Source organism: Pristiophorus japonicus, chromosome 1 (genome assembly GCF_044704955.1).
Source record: "Pristiophorus japonicus isolate sPriJap1 chromosome 1, sPriJap1.hap1, whole genome shotgun sequence".
Taxonomy (NCBI): domain Eukaryota; kingdom Metazoa; phylum Chordata; class Chondrichthyes; family Pristiophoridae; genus Pristiophorus; species Pristiophorus japonicus.
Genome location: NC_091977.1, coordinates 541,011,377 through 541,032,537, shown reverse-complemented (window position 1 = coordinate 541,032,537; position 21,161 = coordinate 541,011,377). Strand labels below are relative to the sequence as shown.

General features: G+C 46.8%; 1 protein-coding gene across 1 annotated transcript in view; it reads left to right on the top strand.

Annotated features, from left to right (window-relative positions):
• lama3 (laminin, alpha 3) overlaps positions 1–21,161 on the top strand; it is a 511,887-nt gene that overhangs the window by 394,253 nt on the left and 96,473 nt on the right. The window contains exons 42-43 of the mRNA XM_070889172.1: positions 632–715; positions 1,644–1,874. Of these exons, the coding sequence (XP_070745273.1) occupies positions 632–715; positions 1,644–1,874 (315 nt within the window). The remainder of the gene's footprint in view (positions 1–631; positions 716–1,643; positions 1,875–21,161) is intronic.

Genomic DNA, 21,161 nt, shown 5'->3' with positions numbered 1-21,161 from the left:
CCGTGTAGCACTGCTGAGTGCTCGGGGCACTTCCCGCAGTCCGCTGCCGACTCTGCATCGGAAAAAGTGTCCTACCTGGAGCACCAGGGAGCTGGGGTGCCATGCAATCACCCCGCCACTCAAGCAGAGAGCCGGGCTGAGCGTTCGTTCGCGGCCAGGACCCAGCGAAGAAACTGGAGCAGGAGCGGGAAAATGAAGATTTTTTTTAATTTCTCACTCGGCCACCTCGCCTTTAATGTTTCCCCAGTGGCGACCGGTCGCCCGACATGCATCTCCTGCAGCCACCAGTGTTATTGCCCAGTGTGTCAATTTCGGGGCCGGGACGCTAACAGGGTGATGCGCGCAGCGATGATGTCACGTTCTCCGGGCGCAGGAGATCGGGGCACAAAGCCGTAGCGCCGTCGCTAAACTCCCGCCCAATATGGCGGGAGTTGTTAATAACGCCACGCCTGGTTGCAAACTCATTTGCGCCCCAGTTAGCGTCCCCTGGGGGCACTAATGGGAGGCGCAAATGCTCCGAATTTCTAGCTCTTAATTTAAAAATAGTATACAGCAACGAATATCCACCACAATATAAGAACATGTGAATGTAGACTTTTCATTGGGTAAATGTGGACCTTTGTACTTTAAGGGGGAACAGATGACGGTTGTATACTTTGACCCACGGAATCCGCTTCCAGATCGAGTTTACCATGGGCAAGTCCAGCTTCTAGAGGTAAGCGTAAAATTGTTGATGATAGTTTGATAGTTTATACTTAATCAACATTACATCGAGTGTACAGCACAGAAACAGGTCCCAACAGGTCCATGCCGGTGTTTATGCTCCACTAGAACCTTCTCCCACCCCTCTTCATCTCACCTGATCAATATATCCTTCTATTCTTTTCTCCCTCATGTGTTTAGCTAACTTCCCCCTTAAATGCATCGACACTATTCGTCTCAATTACCCCTTGTGGTAGGGAATTTCACATTCTCAACACTCTGGGTAAAGAGGTTTCTCCTGAATTCTCTATTGGATTTATTAATGACTATCTTACATTTATGGCCCCTAGTTTTGGATTCCTGTACACGTGGAAACACCTTCACCCCGTTTACCCTGTCGAACTCCTTCTCTTTACTAGAGGAAAGAGTCTCAGCCTGTTCAATCGTTCTTGATAGGTATAACGTCACAGTTCTGGTATCATCCATGTAAAACATTCTTCATAAGATACCGGGTGAAATATTAGAAACAGGCTTAAAGTTCAAGTAAGAAAGAGGAGATTTAATTGAGGTGTATAAAATTATGAGGGGCCCTATGAAGGACCTATTTCCCTTAGCAGAAAGGTCACTAACCAGGTGGCATAAATTTCAAGTAATTGGTAGAAGGATTAGAGGGGATTTGAGGAGAACTTTTTTCACCCAGAGGGTGGTGAGGGTCTGGAACTCACGGCCTGAAAGGGTGGTAGAGGCAGGGATCCTCATCACATTTAAAAAGTACTTGGATATGCACTTAAAGTGCTGTAACCTACAGGGCTACACACCAAGAGCTGGAAAGTGGGTAACTCTCCTTCGACCGGCACGGACACGATGGGCCGAATGGCCTTCTTCTGTGCCATAAATTTCTATGATTCTGTGGCGCTAATAGTTATCTGTTATATTAACAGGATAATTTTAGGCATGCTGTCATCAATACTCCAGTGACCAGGGAAGACTTCATGTTGTTGTTGAGCAATTTGGAAGATCTACAAATTCGAGCACTTTATTACTCCCAAACACAACGCCTATCCCTCGGCCTAGTTCAACTCGAGGAAGCCTCAGTCTCTGGAACTGGAAGTCCTGCTACGAATGTGGAAGTGTGCTCATGTCCCCCAAACTACTTGGGAGATTCATGCCAGGTAGGACCCATCATTCACTGAGGTACATATTTTCTGTGCTATGCAACATGTCAGCTTTTTTTAATCTTTTAGTTTTAGGGTTTTTTTTTAAACATTGTTGCTGTTACCTGTCTGTGGCATAAACTGTTGTTTAAAATCCTACTTTTCCTGATTATGAAACATGCATTCTTCTGATTGGGACTTGTTACCCTAATAACTGTGTCACAGGGATCGATTCTGCCAGGATAGAATTTGTTCATAAGTTAGTCTTGGGTCTTCCAACAAATATGCAATGGTTCTTATTTCTCTATGACATTGTGGACATGCAAAGAATCTGTTTATTGACAATTCTTAAAAAGTGTAAAAAGCCTCAAATAACTTTTGTTCCCAGTTGTGGATATATTAGAATATTGGCTTATCTTTTTTATAAGTTGATTGTGTATCTAGTGGCCAGTTCTGCCTCATAATATAGCAACTGTACGGGCTTAATAAATACTACATTTTTAAAAATGTCATTTACGGGATGTGGGCGTCGCTGGCAAGGCCGGCATTTATTGCCCATCCCTAATTGCCTCTTGAGAAGATGGTGGTGAGCCGCCGCCTTGAACCGCTGCAGTCCGTGTGGTGAAGGTGCTCCCACAGTGCTGTTAGGGAGGGAGTTCCAGGATTTTGACCCAGCGACGATGAAGGAATGTCTGATACATTTCCAAGTCAGGATGGTGTGTGACTGGGAGGGGAACGTGGAGGTGGTGGTGTTCCCATGCACCTGCTGCCCTTGTCCTTCTAGGTGGTAGAGGTCGCGGGTTTGGGAGATGCTGTAGAAGAAGCCTTGGTGAGTTGCTGCAGTGCATCTTGTAGATGGTACACACTGCAGCCACGGTGCGCCGGTGGTGGAGGGAGTGAATGTTGAAGGTGGTGGATGGGGAGCCGATCAAGCGGCTGCTTTGTCCTGGATGGTGTCGAGCTTCCTGAGTGTTGTTGGAGCTGCACTCATCCAGGTAAGTGGAGAGCATTCCATCACACTCCTGACTTAGAAACATAGAAAATAGGTGCAGGAGCAGGCCATTCGGCCCTTCTAGCCTGCACCGCCATTCAATGAGTTCATGGCTGAACATGAAACTTCAGTACCCCCTTCCTGCTTTCTCGCCATAACCCTTGATCCCCCGAGTAGTAAGGACTTCATCTAACTCCCTTTTGAATATATTTAGTGAATTGGCCTCAACTACTTTCTGTGGTAGAGAATTCCACAGGTTCACCACTCTCTGGGTGAAGAAGTTTCTCCTCATCTCGGTCCTAAATGGCTTACCCCTTATCCTTAGACTGTGACCCCTGGTTCTGGACTTCCCCAACATTGGGAACATTCTTCCTGCATCTAACCTGTCTAAACCCGTCAGAATTTTAAACGTTTCCATGAGGTCCCCTCTCATTCTTCTGAACTCCAGTGAATACAAGCCCAGTTGATCCAGTCTTTCTTGATAGGTCAGTCCCGCCATCCCGGGAATCAGTCTGGTGAATCTTCGCTGCACTCCCTCAATAGCAAGAATGTCCTTCCTCAAGGTAGGAGACCAAAACTGTACACAATACTCCAGGTGTGGCCTCACCAAGGCCCTGTACAACTGTAGCAACACCTCCCTGCCCCTGTATTCAAATCCCCTCGCTATGAAGGCCAACATGCCATTTGCTTTCTTAACCGCCTGCTGTACCTGCATGCCAACTTTCAATGACTGATGTACCATGACACCCAGGTCTCGTTGCACCTTCCCTTTTCCTAATCTGTCACCATTCAGATAATAGTCTGTCTCTCTGTTTTTACCACCAAAGTGGATAACCTCACATTTATCCACATTATACTTCATCTGCCATGCATTTGCCCACTCACCTAACCTATCCAAGTCACTCTGCAGCCTCACAGCATCCTCCTCGCAGCTCACACTGCCACCAAACTTAGTGTCATCCACAAATTTTGAGATACTGCATTTAATCCCCTCGTCTAAATCATTAATGTACAGTGTAAACAGCTGGGGCCCCAGCACAGAACCTTGCGGCACCCCACTAGTCACTGCCTGCCATTCTGAAAAGTACCCGATTACTCCTACTCTTTGCTTCCTGTCTGACAACCAGTTCTCAGTACTTGTGCCTTGTAGATGGTGGAGAGACTTTGGGGAGTCAGGAGGTGAGACACTCACCACAGAATACCCAGCCTCTGACCCGCTCTTGTAGCCACAGTATTTATGTGGCTGGTCCAGTTAAGTTTCTGGTCAATGGTGACTCCCAGGATGTTGATGATGGGGGATTCGGTGATGGTAATGTCAAGGAACGGTGATTAGACTCTCACTTATTGGAGATGCCTGATACTTGTGTGACCAAGCCTGAATGTCATCCAGGTCTTGCTGTATGTGGCCACGGACTGCTTCATTATCTGAGGAGTTGCGAATGGCACTGAACACTGTGCAGTCAGCAGCGAACATCCCCACTTCTAACCTAATGATGGAGGGAAGGTCATTGATGAAGCAGCTGAAGATGGTTGGGCCTAGGACACTGCGCTGAGGAACTGCTGCAGCGATGTCCTGGGGCAGGGATGACCTCCAACAACCACAACCATCTTCCTGGGGCTAGGTATGACGACAGCCAGTGGTGAGTTTTCCCCCTGATTCCCATTGACTTCAATTTTACTAGGGCTCCTTGGTCAGATGCTGCCTTAATATCAAGAGCTTTTACTCTTACCTCACCTCTTGAATTCAGCTCTTTTGTTTGGACCAAGGCTGTAATGAGGTCTGGCGGAACCCAAACTGAGCATTTGTGAGCAGGTTATTGGCGAGTACGTGCCACGAGATAGCACTGTCGATGACACCTTCCATCACTTTGCTGATGATTGAGATTAGACTGATGGGGCGGTAATTGGTTTGATCGGATTTGTGAACAGGACACACCTGGGCAGTTTTCCACATTGCCGGATAGATGCCAATGTTGTAGCTGTACTGGAACAGCTTGGCTAGAGGCTCGACTAGTTCTGGAGCAGAAGTCTTCATCGTGACAGTGGGATATTGTCGGAGCCATAGCCTTTGCTGTATCCAGTGCACTCAGCTATTCCTTGATAGCAGGTGGAGTAAATTGAATTGGCTGAAGACTGGCTGTTGTGATGGTGGGGTCGTCAGGAGGGAGCTGATAGGAATCATCCACTCGGCACTGCTGGCTGAAGATGGTTGCAAGCGCTTCAGCCTTGTCTTTTGCACTCACGTGCTGGGCTCCGCCATCATTGAGGATGGGGATATTCATGGAGCCTCCTCCTCCCGTTAGTTGTTTAATTTTCCACCATCATCCACGACTGGATGTGGCAGGACTGCAGAGCTTTGATCCATTGATTGTAGGATCACTTAGCCCTGTCGACAGCACACTGTTTAGCATGCATGCAGTCCTGTGTTGCAGCAGCTTCAGGATGGCACCTCATTTTTAGGTACACCTGGTGTTGCTCCTGGCATGCTGGTCTGCACTCTTCAATGATCCAGGGTTGGTCCCCTGGCCTGATGGTAATGGTAGAGTGATGGATATGTGGGGCCATGAGGTAGCATAGAAACATAGAAAATAGGTGCAGGAGTAGGCCATTCGGCCCTTCTAGCCTGCAGCGCCATTCAATGAGTTCATGGCTGAACATGCAACTTCAGTACCCCATTCCTGCTTTCTTGCCAATGGATTGTGATGGTATACAATTCTGCTGCTGCTGGTGGCCCACAGTGTCTGATGGATTCCCAGTTTTGATTTGCTAAAGCTAGGGCCGTGTGCTCTTTACCTTTCCGCCATTGTTCATTGTTCATAGGTTTATATATAACCTTCAGGGCTGCTGACCGAGGGCCGCGTGGCTCTTTGTCGGCCGACGCGGACTCGATGGGCCGAAATGGCCTCCTCCTGCGCTGTAGATTGCTATGTTGCTATGTTTTAACTGTTCTGAATCTATTTCCACATAATACAATGGATGGTGTTCTCAGTGTGAAGACGCGACTTTGTCTCCACAATGACTGTGCGGTGGTCACTGCTGACATGGACAGAGGCATCTGTGACCGGTAGCTTGGTGAGGACGAGGTCAAGTAGGTTTTTCCCTCGTGTTGGTTCTCTCACCACCTGCCGCAGGCCCAGTCTGCCAGCTATGTCCTTCAGGACTCGGCCAGCTCGGTCAGTAGTGGTGCTACCGAGCCGCTCTTCGCATTTAAAAGGTGATGGACATTGAGGTCCCCTCATCCAGAGTGCAGTCTGTGCCCTTGCTACCCTCAGTGCTTCTTCCAAGTGGTGTTCAACATGAAGAAGTACTGATTGATCAGCTGAGAGAGGGTGGTAGGTGGCAATCAGCTGGAGGTTTCCTTGTCCAGTGGGACAGGGCATGCCCAGGTGATGGAGGAGTCTGGGACGTTGGCTGAAAGGTATGATTCTGTGAGTATGACTATGTCAGGCTGTTGCTTGACTAGTCTGTGGGACAGCTCTCCCAATTTTGGCACAGATGTTAGTGAAGAGGCCTTTGCAGCGTCGACTGGGCGGGGTGTGCCATTGTCGTGTCCGAAGCCAGTGCCGAGGTTGATGCCGGGTGGTCCGTCCGGTTTTATTCATTTTCATAGTGGTTGTGTTACATAGAAACATAGAAACATAGAAAATAGGTGCAGGAGTAGGCCATTCGGCCCTTCGAGCCTGCACCACCATTCAATAAGATCATGGCTGATCATTCCCTCAGTACCACTTTCCTGCTTTCTCTCCATACCCCTTGATCCCTTTAGCCGTAAGGGCCATATCTAACTCCCTCTTGAATATATCCAATGAACCGGCATCAACAACTCTCTGCAGCAGGGAATTCCGCAGGTTAACAACTCTCTGAGTGAAGAAGTTTCTCCTCATCTCAGTCCTAAATGGCCTACCCCTTATCCTAAGACTGTGTCCCCTGGTTCTGGACTTCCCCAACATCGGGAACATTCTTCCCGTATCTAACCTGTCCCGTGCAGTCAGAATCTTATATGTTTCTATGGGATCCCCTCTCATCCTTCTAAACTCCAGTGAATAAAGGCCCAGTTGATCCAGTCTCTCCTCATATGTCAGCCCAGCCATCCCTGGAATCAATCTGGTGAACCTTCGCTGCACTCCCTCAATAGCCAGAATGTCCTTCCTCAGATTAGGAGACCAAAACTGAACACAATATTCCAGGTGAGGCTTCACCAAGGCCCTGTACAACTGCAGCAAGACTTCCCTGCTCCTATACTCAAATCCCCTAGCTATGAAGGCCAACATACCATTTGCCTTCTTCACCGCCTGCTGTACCTGCATGCCAACATTCAGTGACTGATGAACCATGACACCCAGGTCTCGCTGCACCTCCCCTTTTCCTAATCTTCCGCCATTCAGATAATATTCTGCCTTCATGTTTTTGCCCCCAAAGTGGATAACCTCACATTTATCCACATTATACTGCCTCTGCCATGTATTTGCCCACTCGCCTAACCTGTCCAAGTCACCCTGCAGCCTCTTAGTGTCCTCCTCACAGATCACACCGCCACCAAGTTTAGTGTCATCTGCGAACTTGGAGATATTACACTCAATTCCATCATCTAAATCATTAATATATATTGTAAAGAGCTGGGGTCCCAGCACTGAGCCCTGCAGCACTCCACTAGTCACTGCCTGCCATTCTGAAAAGGACCCGTTAATCCCGACTCTCTGCTTCCTGTCTGCCAACCAGTTCTCTATCCATGTCAGTACATTACCCCCAATACCATGTGCTTTGATATTGCACACCGACCTTGTCAAAAGCCCACACAAGAGATTGAAAGTCCAAATATACCACATCCACTGGTTCTCCCTTGTCCACCCTACTAGTTACAACTGAGTGTCTCGCTGGGCCATTTCAGAGGGCAGTTAAGAGTCAACCACATTGCCGTGGATCTGGAGTCACATATAGGCCCAGACCGGGTAAGGACGGCAGGTTTCCTTCCCTAAAAGACATTAGTGAACTAAATGGGGTTTTACGACAATCCGATAGTTTCATGGTCACCATTGCTGACGATAGCTTTTATTCCAGATTTATTTAATGAACTGAATTTAAATTCCCCAGTTGCCGTGGTGGGATTTGAACTCATGTCTCTGGATCACTGGGCCAGCTCCCTGGATTACCAGTCCAGTAATATAACCACTATCCTACCATATCCGATTATTTCTGCTGCTAATATTCTCAGTTACTTTTATTTGGTGTCTAATCTCTTCAAATAATTAACAAGAAAATGTCTGGCGTATTGATTTGCTCTGGATAGAGAATTTTGGTGGGAACAAAGTAAAGATTAGTGTTATAGCTGCTGTTTTCTTAAATAAGTTAATACTTTTATGTTGTCATTGGAGAAGGAGATTTTTGCTTCCATTCATTCTCTGAAGCGTTCAGTGCTGTGAATGTTGCAGATCCATTCAATGAGACTGCATTAATACCTAGCTCATCGTCTGATTGATTGTTATTGGTTTATTGCCTACTTTCACCTTCGTAACATCGCCCGTCTCTATCCCTGCCCCAGCCCTTCTGCCGCTGAAACCCTCATCCGTGCTTTTGTTACCTCTAGACTCAACTGTTCCAATGCTCCCCTGGCCGGCCTCCCATCTTTCACCTTCCATAACAACAACTTACTTTTGTAGAGCGCGTTTAATGTAGCAAAACATCCCAAGGTGCTTAACAAGAGCGATATCAATAAAAACATGTTTGACACTGAGCCACAGGAGTTATCAGGGTAGATGGTCAAAGAGGGAGGTTTTAAGGAGTGTCTTAACGGAGGAGAGAGAGGTAGAGAAGCGGAGAGGTTTAGGAAGTGAATTCTAGACTTGAGGGCCCCGGCAGCTGAAGGCACGGCCACCAATGGTTGAGCGATTAAAAGCAAGGATGCTCAAGGGACCAGATGGAGGAGTGCGAACATCTCGGGGGCTTGTGAGGCTGCAGGAGGTTACAGAGATAGGGAGGGAGTGACGCCATGGAGGGATTTGAAAACAAGGATGTGAATTTTAAAATCGAGGCATTGCTTAACCGGAAGCCAATGTAGGTCAGCGAGCATTGGGGGTGATGGGTGAACGAGACTGGGTGCGAGTTAGGACATGAGCAGCAAGAGTTTAACAATTTTATATTATCTTTATGACATGAAATTAAGGTCACTGGCGATGTTTGAATTGGAGTGGCATTCAGAGTGTTGATACTATAGGTGTTGTGGGAAAATATAATCGCCTTTCTCCAGAGACACACAATCCAGTCAAGGTTCAGATATTACTGTTAGATATCTTTCACTGCATTCCATTAAATTTGCAATGCTGACGACTTCTGACAACATTTTAATTGCGAAAAGATTGCAACAGGAGTTACCCCGTTCATAGCTGCTGCAATCTTAAAACATTGCTGTCTAAATATTTACAACGGAAATATAATTTATAGCATGAAGAATTGAAACTTCAGGTGTGATCTTTGGTTTATAGCTGAAGTGATAAGTAGATAATTAGCTTGTCTATTCATTGCCAATAAATCTGAAGTCTCTTTGATAGGCAGTAATAACAGCGCTGCTGTGGGTGGGCTCATTGCTATATGCTTAGATTGAGGCTTACCACAATCCTTCCTCCCCACCTTCAAATGGAATGCAGAACATTAAGAGCCAGAAGTAATTCATTATTGTTAATGCACGTATATAAATTGGCTCATGGATGGTTACAGCGCAGAAGGAGGCCATTTGGCCCGTTAAGCCCGTGCCGGCTCTCTGCAAGAGTACTTCAGCCAGTCCCACTCCCCCGCCCTTTCCCCGTAGCCCTTAATTCTTTTTCCTTCAGGTTCTTATCCAACTCACCAACTGAAGATAGGTTGAGTAGGTTGGGCCTATACACATTGGAGTTCAGAAGAAAGAGAGGTGATTTTATTGAAACTTATAAGATAATGAGGGGACTCGACAAGGTGGATGCAGAGAGGATGTTTTCACTCATAGAGAAAACTAAAACTAGGGGACATAGTCTCAGAATAAGGGGTCGCCCATTTAAAACTAAGATGAGGAGGAATTTCTTCTCTCAGAGGGTTGTAAATCTGTGGAATTCTCTGCCCCAGAGAGTTGTGGAGGCTGGGACATTGAATATATTTAAGGCGGAGATAGACAGAGTTTTGAGCGATAAGGGAGCAAAGGGTTATGGGGAGCGGGCAGGGAAGTGGAGCTGAGTCCATGATTGGATCAGCCATGATCTTATTAAATGGCGGAGCAGGCTCGAGGGGCCGTATGGCCTACTCCTGCTCCTATTTCTTATGTTCTTAGGTTCCATTTTGAAAGCCGTGGTTGAATCTGCCTCCTCCACCATTTCAGGCAGTGCATTCCAGATCCTAACCATTTACTGCGTAAGCAACTTTTTTCTCTATCGCCTTTGGTTCTTTTGCCAAACACCTTAAATCTGTGTCCTCTGGTTCTCGACCCGTCTGCCAATGGGAACAGTTTCTCTGTCTCTACTCTGTCCAGACCCCTCATGATTTTGAACACCTCGATCAAATCTCCTCTCAATCTTCGCTGCTCTAAGGAGAACAACTCCAGCTTCTCCAGGCTATCCAGAGAACTGAAGTCCCCCGTACCTGGAATCAGTCTCATAAATCTTTTCTGCACCCTTCTAAGGCCTTCAAAACCTTCCTAAAGTGTGCTGCCCAGAATTGGGCACAATACCCCAGTGTTTTATACAGATTTATCATAATATCCACGCTTTTGTACTCTATACCTTTATCCATGAAGCCCAGGATCCCATAGGCTTTTTAACCGCTTTCTCAACCTGCCCTGCCACCTGCAACGATTTGTGCCCATATACCCCCAGGTCTCTCTGTTCATGCACCCACTTTGGGATTATACCCTTTAGTTTATGGAGTATAAAAGTAGGGAAGTCCTGCTATAACTGTACAGGGTGTTGGTAAGACCACACCTCGAGTACTGTGTGCAGTTTTGGTCTCCTTATTTAACGAAGGATATACTTGCATTGGAGGCAGTTCAGAGAAGGTTCACGATGTTGATTCTTGAGATAAAGGGATTGTCATATGAAGAAAGGTTGAGCAGGTTGGGCCTATGCTCCTTGGAGTTTTGAAGAATGAGAGGTGATCTTATTGAAACATATAAGATTCTGAGGGGGCTCGACAAGGTAGATCCAGAGAGGATGTTTTCCCTCATGGGAGAATCCAGAACTAGGGGGAATAGTTTCAGAATAAGGAGCCACCCATTTAAAATGAAATGAGGAGGAATTTCTTCTCTCAGATGGTTGTGAATCTTTGGAATTCTCTACCCCAGAGAGCTGTGCAGGCTGGGTCATTGAATATATTTAAGGTGGAGATAGACAGATTTTTGAATGATAAGGGAGTTAAGGGTTATGGGGAGTGAGCGGGAGTTGAGGCCATGATCAGATCAGCCATGATCTTACTGAATGGCGGAGCAGGCTCGAGGGGCCTATTTCTAGGGGGCATATTTCTCCTGCTCCTATTTCTTATGTTCTGATGTTTATATTTCCTCTCCTCATTCTTTCTACCAAAATGTATCACTTCACACTTTTCTGCATTAAATTTCATCTGCCACGTGTCTGCCATCACACCAGCCTGTCTATCTCCTCTTGAAGTCTATCACTATCCTTCGCACTGTCGCTATACTTCCAAGTTTTGTGTCATCTGCAAATTTATGAAATTGTGCCCTGTACACCCACATCCAAGTCATTAATATATAGCAAGAAAAGCAGTGATCCTAGAACCGGCCCCTGGGAAACACCACTGTATACCTTCCTCCAGTCCGAAACATAGAAACATAGAAAATAGGTGCACGAGTAGGCCATTCAGCCCTTTGACCCTGCATCACCATTCAATAAGATCATGGCTGATCATTCCACTCAGTACCCCTTTCCTGCTTTCTCTCCATACCCCTTGATCCCTTTAGTCGTAAGGGCTATATCTAACTCCCTCTTGAATATATCCAACGAACTGGCATCAACAACTCTCTGCAGTAGGGAATTCCAAAGGTTAACAACTCTCTGAGTGAAGAAGTTTCTCTTCATCTCAGTCCTAAATGGCTTACCCCTTATCCTTAGACTGTGTCTCCTGGTTCTGGATTTCCCCAACATCGGGAACATTCTTCCCGCATCTAACCTGTCCAGTCCCATCAGAATTTTATATGTTTCTCTCTCATCCTTCTAAACTCCAGTGAATACAGCCCCAGTCGATCCATTCTGATAGTCTGCATCCCAGAGTACTTCAGGAAGTAGCCCTAGAAATAGTGGATGCATTGGTGATCATTTTCCAACAGTCTATCGACTCTGGATCGGTTCCTATGGACTGGAGGGTAGCTAATGTAACACCACTTTTTAAGAAAGGAGGGAGAGAGAAAACGGGTAATTGTAGACCGGTCAGCCTGACATCGGTAGTGGGGAAAATGTTGGAATCAATTATTAAAGATGAAATAGCAGCACATTTGGAAAGCAGTTACAGGATCGGTCAAAGTCAGCATGGATTTATGAAGGGGAAATCCTGCTTGACAAACCTTCTAGAATTTTTTGAGGATGTAACTGGTAGAGTGGACAAGGGAGAACCAGTGGATGTGTTGTATTTTGACTTTCAAAAAGCTTTTGACAAGGTCCCACACAAGAGATTGGTGTGCAAAATTAAAGCACATGGTATTGGGGGTAATATACCGACATGGATAGAGAACTGGTTGGCAGACAGGAAGCAGAGAGTCGGGATAAACGGGTCCTTTTCAGAATGGCAGGCATTGACTCGTGGCATGCTGCATGGCTCAGTGCTGAGACCCCAGCTATTTACAATATACATTAATGATTTGGATGAGGGAATTGAGTGTAATATCTCCAAGTTTACAGATGACACTAAGCTGGGTGGCGGTGTGAGCTGTGAGGAGGACATTAAAAGGCTGAAGGGTGACTTAGACAGGTTAGGTGAGTGGTCAAACGTGTGGTAAATGCAGTATAATGTGGATAAATGTGAGGTTATCCACTTTGGGGGCAAAAACATGAAGGCAGAATATTATATGAATGGCGGAAGATTAGGAAAAGGGGAGGTGCAGCGATACCTGGGTGTCATGGTTCATCAGTCACTGAAAGTTGGCATGCAGGTTCAGCAGGTGGTGAAGAAGGCAAATGGCATGTTGGCCTTCATAGCTAGGGGATTTGAGTATAGGAGCAGGGAGGTCTTACTGTAGTTGTACAGGGCCTTGGTGAGGCCTCACCTGGAATATTGTGTTCAGTTTTGGTCTCCTAATCTGAGTAAGGACGTTCTTGCTATTGAGGGAGTGCAGCGAAGGTTCACCAGACTGATTCCCGGGATGGCAGGATTGACATATGAGGAGAGACTTGATCAACTGGGCCTGTATTCACTGGAATTTAGAAGGATGAAGGGGGATCTCATAGAAACATAAAATTCTGACGGGACTGGGCAGGATAGATGCAGGAAGAATGTTTCCGATGTTGAGGAAGTCCAGAACCAGGAGACACAGTCTTAGGATAAGGGGTAGGCCATTTAGGACTGAGATGAGGAGAAACTTCTTCACTCAGAGAGTTGTTAACCTGTGGAATTCCCTGCCGCAGAGAGTTGTTGAGGCCAGTTCATTGGACATATTCAAGAGGGAGTTAGATATGGCCCTTCCCGCTAAAGGGATCTAGGGGTATGGAGAGAAAGCAGGAAAGGGGTACTGAGGTGAATGATCAGCCATGATCTTACTGAATGGCGGTGCAGGCTCGAAGGGGCGAATGGCCTACTCCTGCACCTATTTTCTATGTTTTTATGTTTCTATGTAGAGAGAGGTCCTGCCCTTGCCGTGTGCTTAAGAAAAGAGACGAGCAAACTGTGGTTTGAGTTTTTATACCTCTCAATGCCATTGTTTCCCCGGAAGCCTCAGGATTGGATCTTTGTTCCAGGGCAGTTCCTTATTGGCTCTCCTCACACATGGGTCTATCTGGAGGGCTGGTGGCATTCCTTGATTAGGTCAATGGCTTTCCAATACACATCTTAAAACTCTGTCCAACCAGAAGACAATATACACACAGAACTTGGTGGAAGTCTGTGAGCGTCCATTTTGTCTCTTTCAAAACTGTCTTTTCATATAATCTCATCTTTTAAACTATTTATACATACACAGAATCAATTTTATCATTGCTGAACACTTTTATTCCTACAAACTCCCCACCTTGAGGGGGAGATATCCTTATTGACTCCTCATATGGTTTATCTCCTCAGGGCTCACATATCATAGACATTGAGGGGGTTCTGATAGCTCTGCTGTTTATGTTTCTGTGAGGCGGATGACCGCTGTATAATGGGTTTTAAGCTTCGAGAGAGAGAGAGAAAGAAAAGTGGATAGCCTGACTTGGTCCCCATCCCATAAGGTATATGCCACACGTAGGGGAATTACGATAACATCTCCAGCGGAGACTCTCCCCTTCCCGTATCTTCAGTGCACCGTCGCTTCTCAAAGCACATCGATGATCGATGATGTCCGTGAGTCATGCTGCAGCTCCCGCTTCTCCATCTTCCCTCGGCTTCAGTCGTGACCAGTGTCGTCCTGACAATGGTGAGGATCCGTAACACGGTCTGTGGGAAACAAGATCAGTGCAGTGTTTACTCTTTGGCAGTTTTTAACTGATTAATGTGAAACCACTTCTTGTACTTAATACCCTTTTCCCCCGGTAACTGAATCAAATAAACCGCGGGGTTCAATCGGTCTATAATCTTATGCGGTCCCCACCACCTGGGCTCAAAGGCAGCTTCTTTTTCCCATAATGTGGAATCATTACTGAGTCTCCAACCTCGTATTCACAGGGACGTACTTTCTTGTCAAAGTACCTTTTAATTTGTCTTTTTGACTTTCCCAATTTGGTGGCCACAAATCGATTGATCTGATCGGTGTGATCTGCCACTTGTTCCAGCCACTTGGAACTACATGTTTTCATTGTCAGGGGACTCATCCCTGTTAGTGTTAGCTGGCCTGGTGTTCTCTTGAGCCTCCCCATCATGGCCTGATATGGGGAGACCCCGGTTGTTCGATGAGGTGTGGACCTCATTGCCATTAAGCACATTGGCAGCATGTTAGCCCATTGAGTGGGGTGGACCGCGCACAATGCTTTTAACATTAAGGGTCCTGTTCCCCCTTTCGACCCCTCCAGATGACTGGGGGGTGGTGAGCAATATGTAATTTGCGTTTTATCCCCAACATTTCCAGCAGGTGGGTAAAAATGTTACCGGTAAAGTGTGAACCTTGATCGCTGTCCACTTGTACTGGTGCTCCCCACCTACAAAACACATGATTCAATAGTGTTTTGGCTGCTGTGATTGCAGTGTTGGAGCGGCAGGGGAATGCTTCGATCCATTCAGTGAATTGATCCACCACCACTAGGGCATGCTGAAAATTGCCTTGCACCTGTGGAAGTGGCCCAATGAAGTCTATCTGGAGGTGAGTCCATGGCCCTTGAGGCGGGGGCATGCTTTGAGGCAAGGCTCGGTTAGTGCATGCGGGAGGATTGTGTTGCAGGCACGGTAGCCATCGTGCTACGTATTGGTTGATTGTTTCTCTCGTGGAAGTCCATCAAGCTGTGGATGCTACCTTGTAGAAGGTTACCAGGGCCGAATAGTGCCCTGTTGTGGGGTGGGAGTGAAAGAGGGATAGCAGTTCCTGACCCACCTCTGGTGGAACACACACCACCTGGCAGGCGTTTGGCTTTCTTGGCTCATCTGAGGCAGGGGCAGTGGCTAGTCTGGTATTGGGAGCCCAGGCGGTTGGTTGAGGAAGGGGTCTGCCTTCCTAGTGCCAGGCGCTTACAACAGCATATGGCCAGTATGGCTGCTGCAGGGATTTTAAATCTAGGTGATCTGTTGGGGAGGCCTTGCTAACTGCATTTCAGGGCCTAACAACTATACCCTCTATCTCCCCATCAATCGCAGCATCCTTGGCTGCTCTGGAATTTCCCTCATTATGTGGACCTCCTTTTCTATGGGCTGCTACCTTTCCTATGAAGCAGGGCTGGGGTCGCTGTTTAAGGTATGACCAGAGCAGGCATAACCAGGGCCCATGGACCAGGGCCTTCCCGTCTATCGTACGATAGTCATTTTTGTGGTATAGAGGCAGGGAGAGCATAGGCACTGTCAGACCAAATATTCACGGGTCTATCTGAGGTTTCTTTTACAGCAGTTAGAAGTGCGCCGATTTCTGCATATTGTGAAGACTGTCTGTTGCATCTTCGCTGCATGGTTCTTACAGGCAATACCACAGCATATCCGGTGTGAGGGGGATCCATCAATGTGATATGAGGACCCATCGATGTTGACATCTGGGGCACCCTGTATGGGCTCTTTCTGCACAGAATGGGTCTCAAAGTTAATCAGGGGTAACGGACATTCATGCGTGTCCCCCTTATAGACCAGAAATTGTGGCAGCAATGTGGTGGGTTTGGAAATGGTATCAATGTCTCTTTCCATAAATTCCAATGTTCATTTGCTGAGGTGCTGCGAGGAAACTAACGAATCTCCAGGTTTCATCAGTAGTTTCAGAGGTGTGTGTCCGCTGTGCAGGATTGTAGCCTGTAACCCAGTAATAAAGGTAAGGTGATGTACCGACCAGAAGACGGCCAGTAGGTGGCGCTCGCATGCGGTATACGTCTTTTTTGCCCCTTGCAGGATTCGAGATGCATATACAATGGGCTGTAATCGATCAGCTCGCATTTGGCACAGAACTGCAATGAGGCTTTGCTCTGTGGCCCCGACCTCCAAATGGAAGGGCTGCGTGGGGTCAGGAGGGGTCAGACATGCGGCCCGTACCACTGCAGTTTTTAATTTAGCCACGGACTGGGTGTGGGCACAGAAACATAGAAAATAGGTGCAGGAGTAGGCCATTCGGCCCTTCGAGCCTGCACCACCATTCAATAAGATCATGGCTGATCATTCACCTCAGTCCCCCTTTCCTGCTTTCTCTCCATAACCCTTGATCCCTTTAGCCGTAAGGGCCATATCTAACTCCCTCTTGAATATATCCAATGAACTGGCATCAACAACTCTCTGCGGTAGGGAATTCCACAGGTTAACAACTCTCTGAGTGAAGAAGTTTCTCCTCATCTCAGTCCTAAATGGCCTGCCCCTTATCCTTAGACTGTGACCCCTGGTTCTGGACTTCCCCAACATCAGGAACATTCTTCCTGCATCTAACCTGTCCAGTCCCGTCAGAATTTTATATGTTTCTATGAGATCCCCTCTCATCCTTCTGAACTCCAGTGAATACAGGCCCAGTCAATCCAGCCTCTCCTCATATGTCAATCCTGCCATCCCAGGAATCAGTCTGGTGAACCTTCGCTGCACTCCCTCAATAGCAAGAATGTCCTGCCTCATTAGGAGACCAAAACTGAACACAATATTCCAGGTGAGGCCTCACCAAGGCCCTGTACAACTGCAGTAAGACCTCCCTGCTCCTATACTCAAATCCCCTAGCTATGAAGGCCAACATACCATTTGCCTTCTTCACCGCCTGCTGCACCATCAGTCCATGCCGGGCGTATGTCAGCACCCTGCAGTTTTATTAAATCATACAGGGGCTTTGCACACTCTGCAAAGCCTGGGTTAAAGTTCCTTTGATACCCCACCAAACCCAAGAATGATCGTAGGGCTGTTTTGTAAGCGGGTAATGGTAGTCGCTGTGTTATCTCCATCTTGTGAGAGTCGGGAGATGATCCCTCTGGAGAAATGGACACTCCTAGAAAGGTGACCCATTCTTTTACTAATTGAGCCTTACGTGGATTCACCTTTAGTCCCGCCTGAGCCAACAATGTCAAAAGTTCGTGCAAAAGGGACAGATGCTCCTCCATGCTGTCGGTTGCCCACAGTAGGTCATCTACATACTGCAGCAAGCAGGTAGGGTGGGAAAAGTCTTTTAAAATTGCAGCGATTCTTTTGTGGAATATCATGGTGGTATTGTGGAACCCCTGATGCAGGCATGTCCGGGGTAGCTCTGGTCCTCAAATGTGAACGCAAATTTGTACTGGTCTTCCCCTTTAACAGGGATACTCCAGAATCCATTGGTGATGTCGAGGGTCGAGAAGTACTTGGAACCAGCAGGAATTTGAGATAATATGGTGGGAGTTTCTCTTACTACCGGTGAGCAGGCTGGTGTTACAGAATGTAACTTTCTGTAATCAATAGTCAGTCGCCAGCTGCTATCAGGCTTTTTAACCGGCCATGTGGGTGAATTGGTCATGAAAGTACCTATCCTAAGAACACCCTGCTTGACTAGGGATTTTATGATGTCTCGTATGTAAGGGTGACTCTCCCTTGGGATGGGGTACTGTTTAGTGAATGAGTGGGGGGGTCTCTCTATAGATTCCTCGCCTGCCATTTTTCCACAGTCATGCTTGCACATGGCAAACACCGCTCGGTGTTCCCGAATTAGTTTTACCACAGTTTCATTATTGCTCCCCAGATGGCTTTTTAATAGCAAAAACTGAGTGAGCATCTGAAATTTCTATCACTCCTGTCTCATCTCGCAATCCCATCCAAACACAGTCCTGATTATAATCTATCACCATGCCATACTGATCCAACACATCAGTCTCTTTAATTCCCCTTCAGTCGGGGGTGGTCATCAGCATCGGCGCTGGGACCTTACAGATGAGGCCTCCCAACTGAAGTGCAGTGGCCTTCCCTGTATACGCGGTGGTTGCATCACCGTTAAACCCTTTAAGGGTCATACAACCCTAGCCCACTACATGGCGTTCAGGGTATGGGGTGTGGATGATGGTAACGGCTGAGCCAGTATCGATAAGCATTATCTGCTGCCTGTCCTCTTTTAAGACAACAAGCACTACTGGTCTCCCACTATTATCACGCCGGAACCCCACTTCCGACCAACCTTTGGGGGCCGTACCCTAACATAGGGGCGATCCTGGAATGGGTCTCTCTAATGAGAATGCATTGGCGATTACGTGCACCGGTAAATGATTTTGCATCCTTCCTGTGGCAATTTGGGTTTGTATGTGGGTTATCAACTGGTCCAATTGTTGATCTGTCCCAGAGGGCTTGGATTCGTCCCTCGGAGGGTATCTATGCGTTGCATCATGGTTCGGTGCTGGTCTGGGTCTGCTGCAGTCTTTTGCTCGGTGGCCTACCTTCTACAATTAAAGCACTGTCCCTTAAAGGGGTAGTTTCGAGATCCCTCCACCATTGACACTGGTTTATTTGCAACGGGTGATGATTTCACCTTTAACTGGTCTTTTACCATCTCCCAGGCTCTTTGAGCGTTGGTCTCTATACCTGTCCGCCGATTGGGGGGCCTCATGGCTATGCCCAGGGTGATTTTAACTAAAGGGTGGAGTTGGGTCAGGAACATCGATTTAAATTGTTCCTGATTCTTTCCTACTGTAGCATTTGCGGGTGCCTGGTTCTGAGTACATTGATAGATATCGTACAGGTGATTACTGAAGGCTCTAAGGGTCTTTTCTGGGCGCTGCTTGGTCTGATTAAGCAGAGCCACTAAGTTCAAGTTTTGGATCCCCTAAATGGTTTAGGATCTCAGCCATGAGTGCATCAGCCGCTGTGCCAGGCTGGAGGGCTGCTTCTGGCAGATTATCTTTTAGGGAAGTGGAACAGGCCAAGAGGAGGACTCGTGTTAAGTCTCTCTCTTCCAACTCGGAGTGACCCCTCCTGAAATTTGCCCACCTCCTATTAACTTCCAGTGGGTTGTCCCCATCATTAATGGGCCCCAACTCATGGTTCCAGGCCGTGGCGTCAGCACCAGATATGGGCCGTGAGTCAGTATGGTTACTGGTGATGTGACCATGCGTATTACGTTGTAAAGAAGTGGTTACTATGGCTACGATTGGCTCTTGTGTCTCCAAGGTATCCCATCCTACACCACTACCCTGGGAATTATACTGACTGCCTTCTTTTTCCCAATCTGTCTCCCCTTTGTCCCCTTCTGCTGTCTCTGTTGTGGCTCCCCATGTTACTGCGGATACCAGGGCCTGTTGCTCCCCTAACTTACGTTTTAGCCTCGCTATTTCTAGTTGGCACCAGGAATGATCTGCCTCCCTGTGTGGCTTCTTAATTACTTCCCTTAATGCTCCCCTAGCATCTTCTATCTCTTGCTGGAGCCCCAAGATTTCCAATTTATATTTTTTTAACTCTAATTTGTTTTCATTTGCTTCAACGATGGCTGCTGTGGCATTTAAATTTGAGAAGCTTTGTTGTTGTAGCAATGAAGTTGCCTGTTGAGCCCCTCTTTCTAATTGCCTAATACTGTGGTTTAATTGACCAATTTCTTGTCTTAAATGCTGTATTTCTCCCTCTTTTAACTGCTTCACAAGTTGGAAGGAAAAGGCCTTCTTCCTTTTATTGTTTCATACCTTGATTTTCTCTTTCTTTTAAGAACATAAGAACATAAGAAATAGGACCAGGGATAAGCCATACAACCCCTCGAGCCTGCTCCACCATTCAATAAGATCAGGGCTGATCTGATCATGGACTCAGCTCCACTTCTCTGCCCGCTCCCCATAACCCCTTATCCCCTTATCATTCAAGAAATTGTCTATTTCTGTCTTAAATGTATTCAATGCCCCAGCTTCCACAGCTCTCTGAGGCAGCAAATTCCACAGATTTACAACCCTCTGAGAGAAGAAATTTCTCCTCATCTCTGTTTTAAATGGGCAGCCCCTTATTCTAAGATCATTCCCTCTAGTTCTAGTCTCCCCCATCAGTGGAAACATCCTCTCTGCATCCACCTTGTCAAGCCCCCTCATAATCTTGTAAGTTTCGATAAGATCACCTCTCATTCTTCTGAATTCCAATGAGTAGAGACCCAACCTACTCAACCTTTCCTCATTAGTCAACCCCCTCATCCCCGGAATCAACCTAGTGAACCTTCTCTGAACTGCCTCCAAAGCAAGTATATCCTTTCGTAAATATGGAAAAAAAAACTGCACGCAGTATTCCAGGTGTGACCTCACCAATACCCTGTATAACTGTAGCAAGACTTCCCTGCTTTTATACTCCATCCCCTTTGCAATAAAGGCCAAGATACCATTGGCCTTCCTGATCACTTGCTGTACCTGCATACTAACCTTTTGTGTTTCATGCATAAGTACCCCCAGGTCCCACTGTACTGCGGAGCTTTGCAATCTTTCTCCATTTAAATAATAACTTGCTCTTTGATTTTTTTTTCTACCAAGGTGCATGACTTCACACTTTCCAACATTATACTCCATCTGCCAATTTTTTGGCCACTCACTTAGCCTGTCTATGCCCTTTTGCAGATTTTTTGTGTCCTCCTCACACATTGC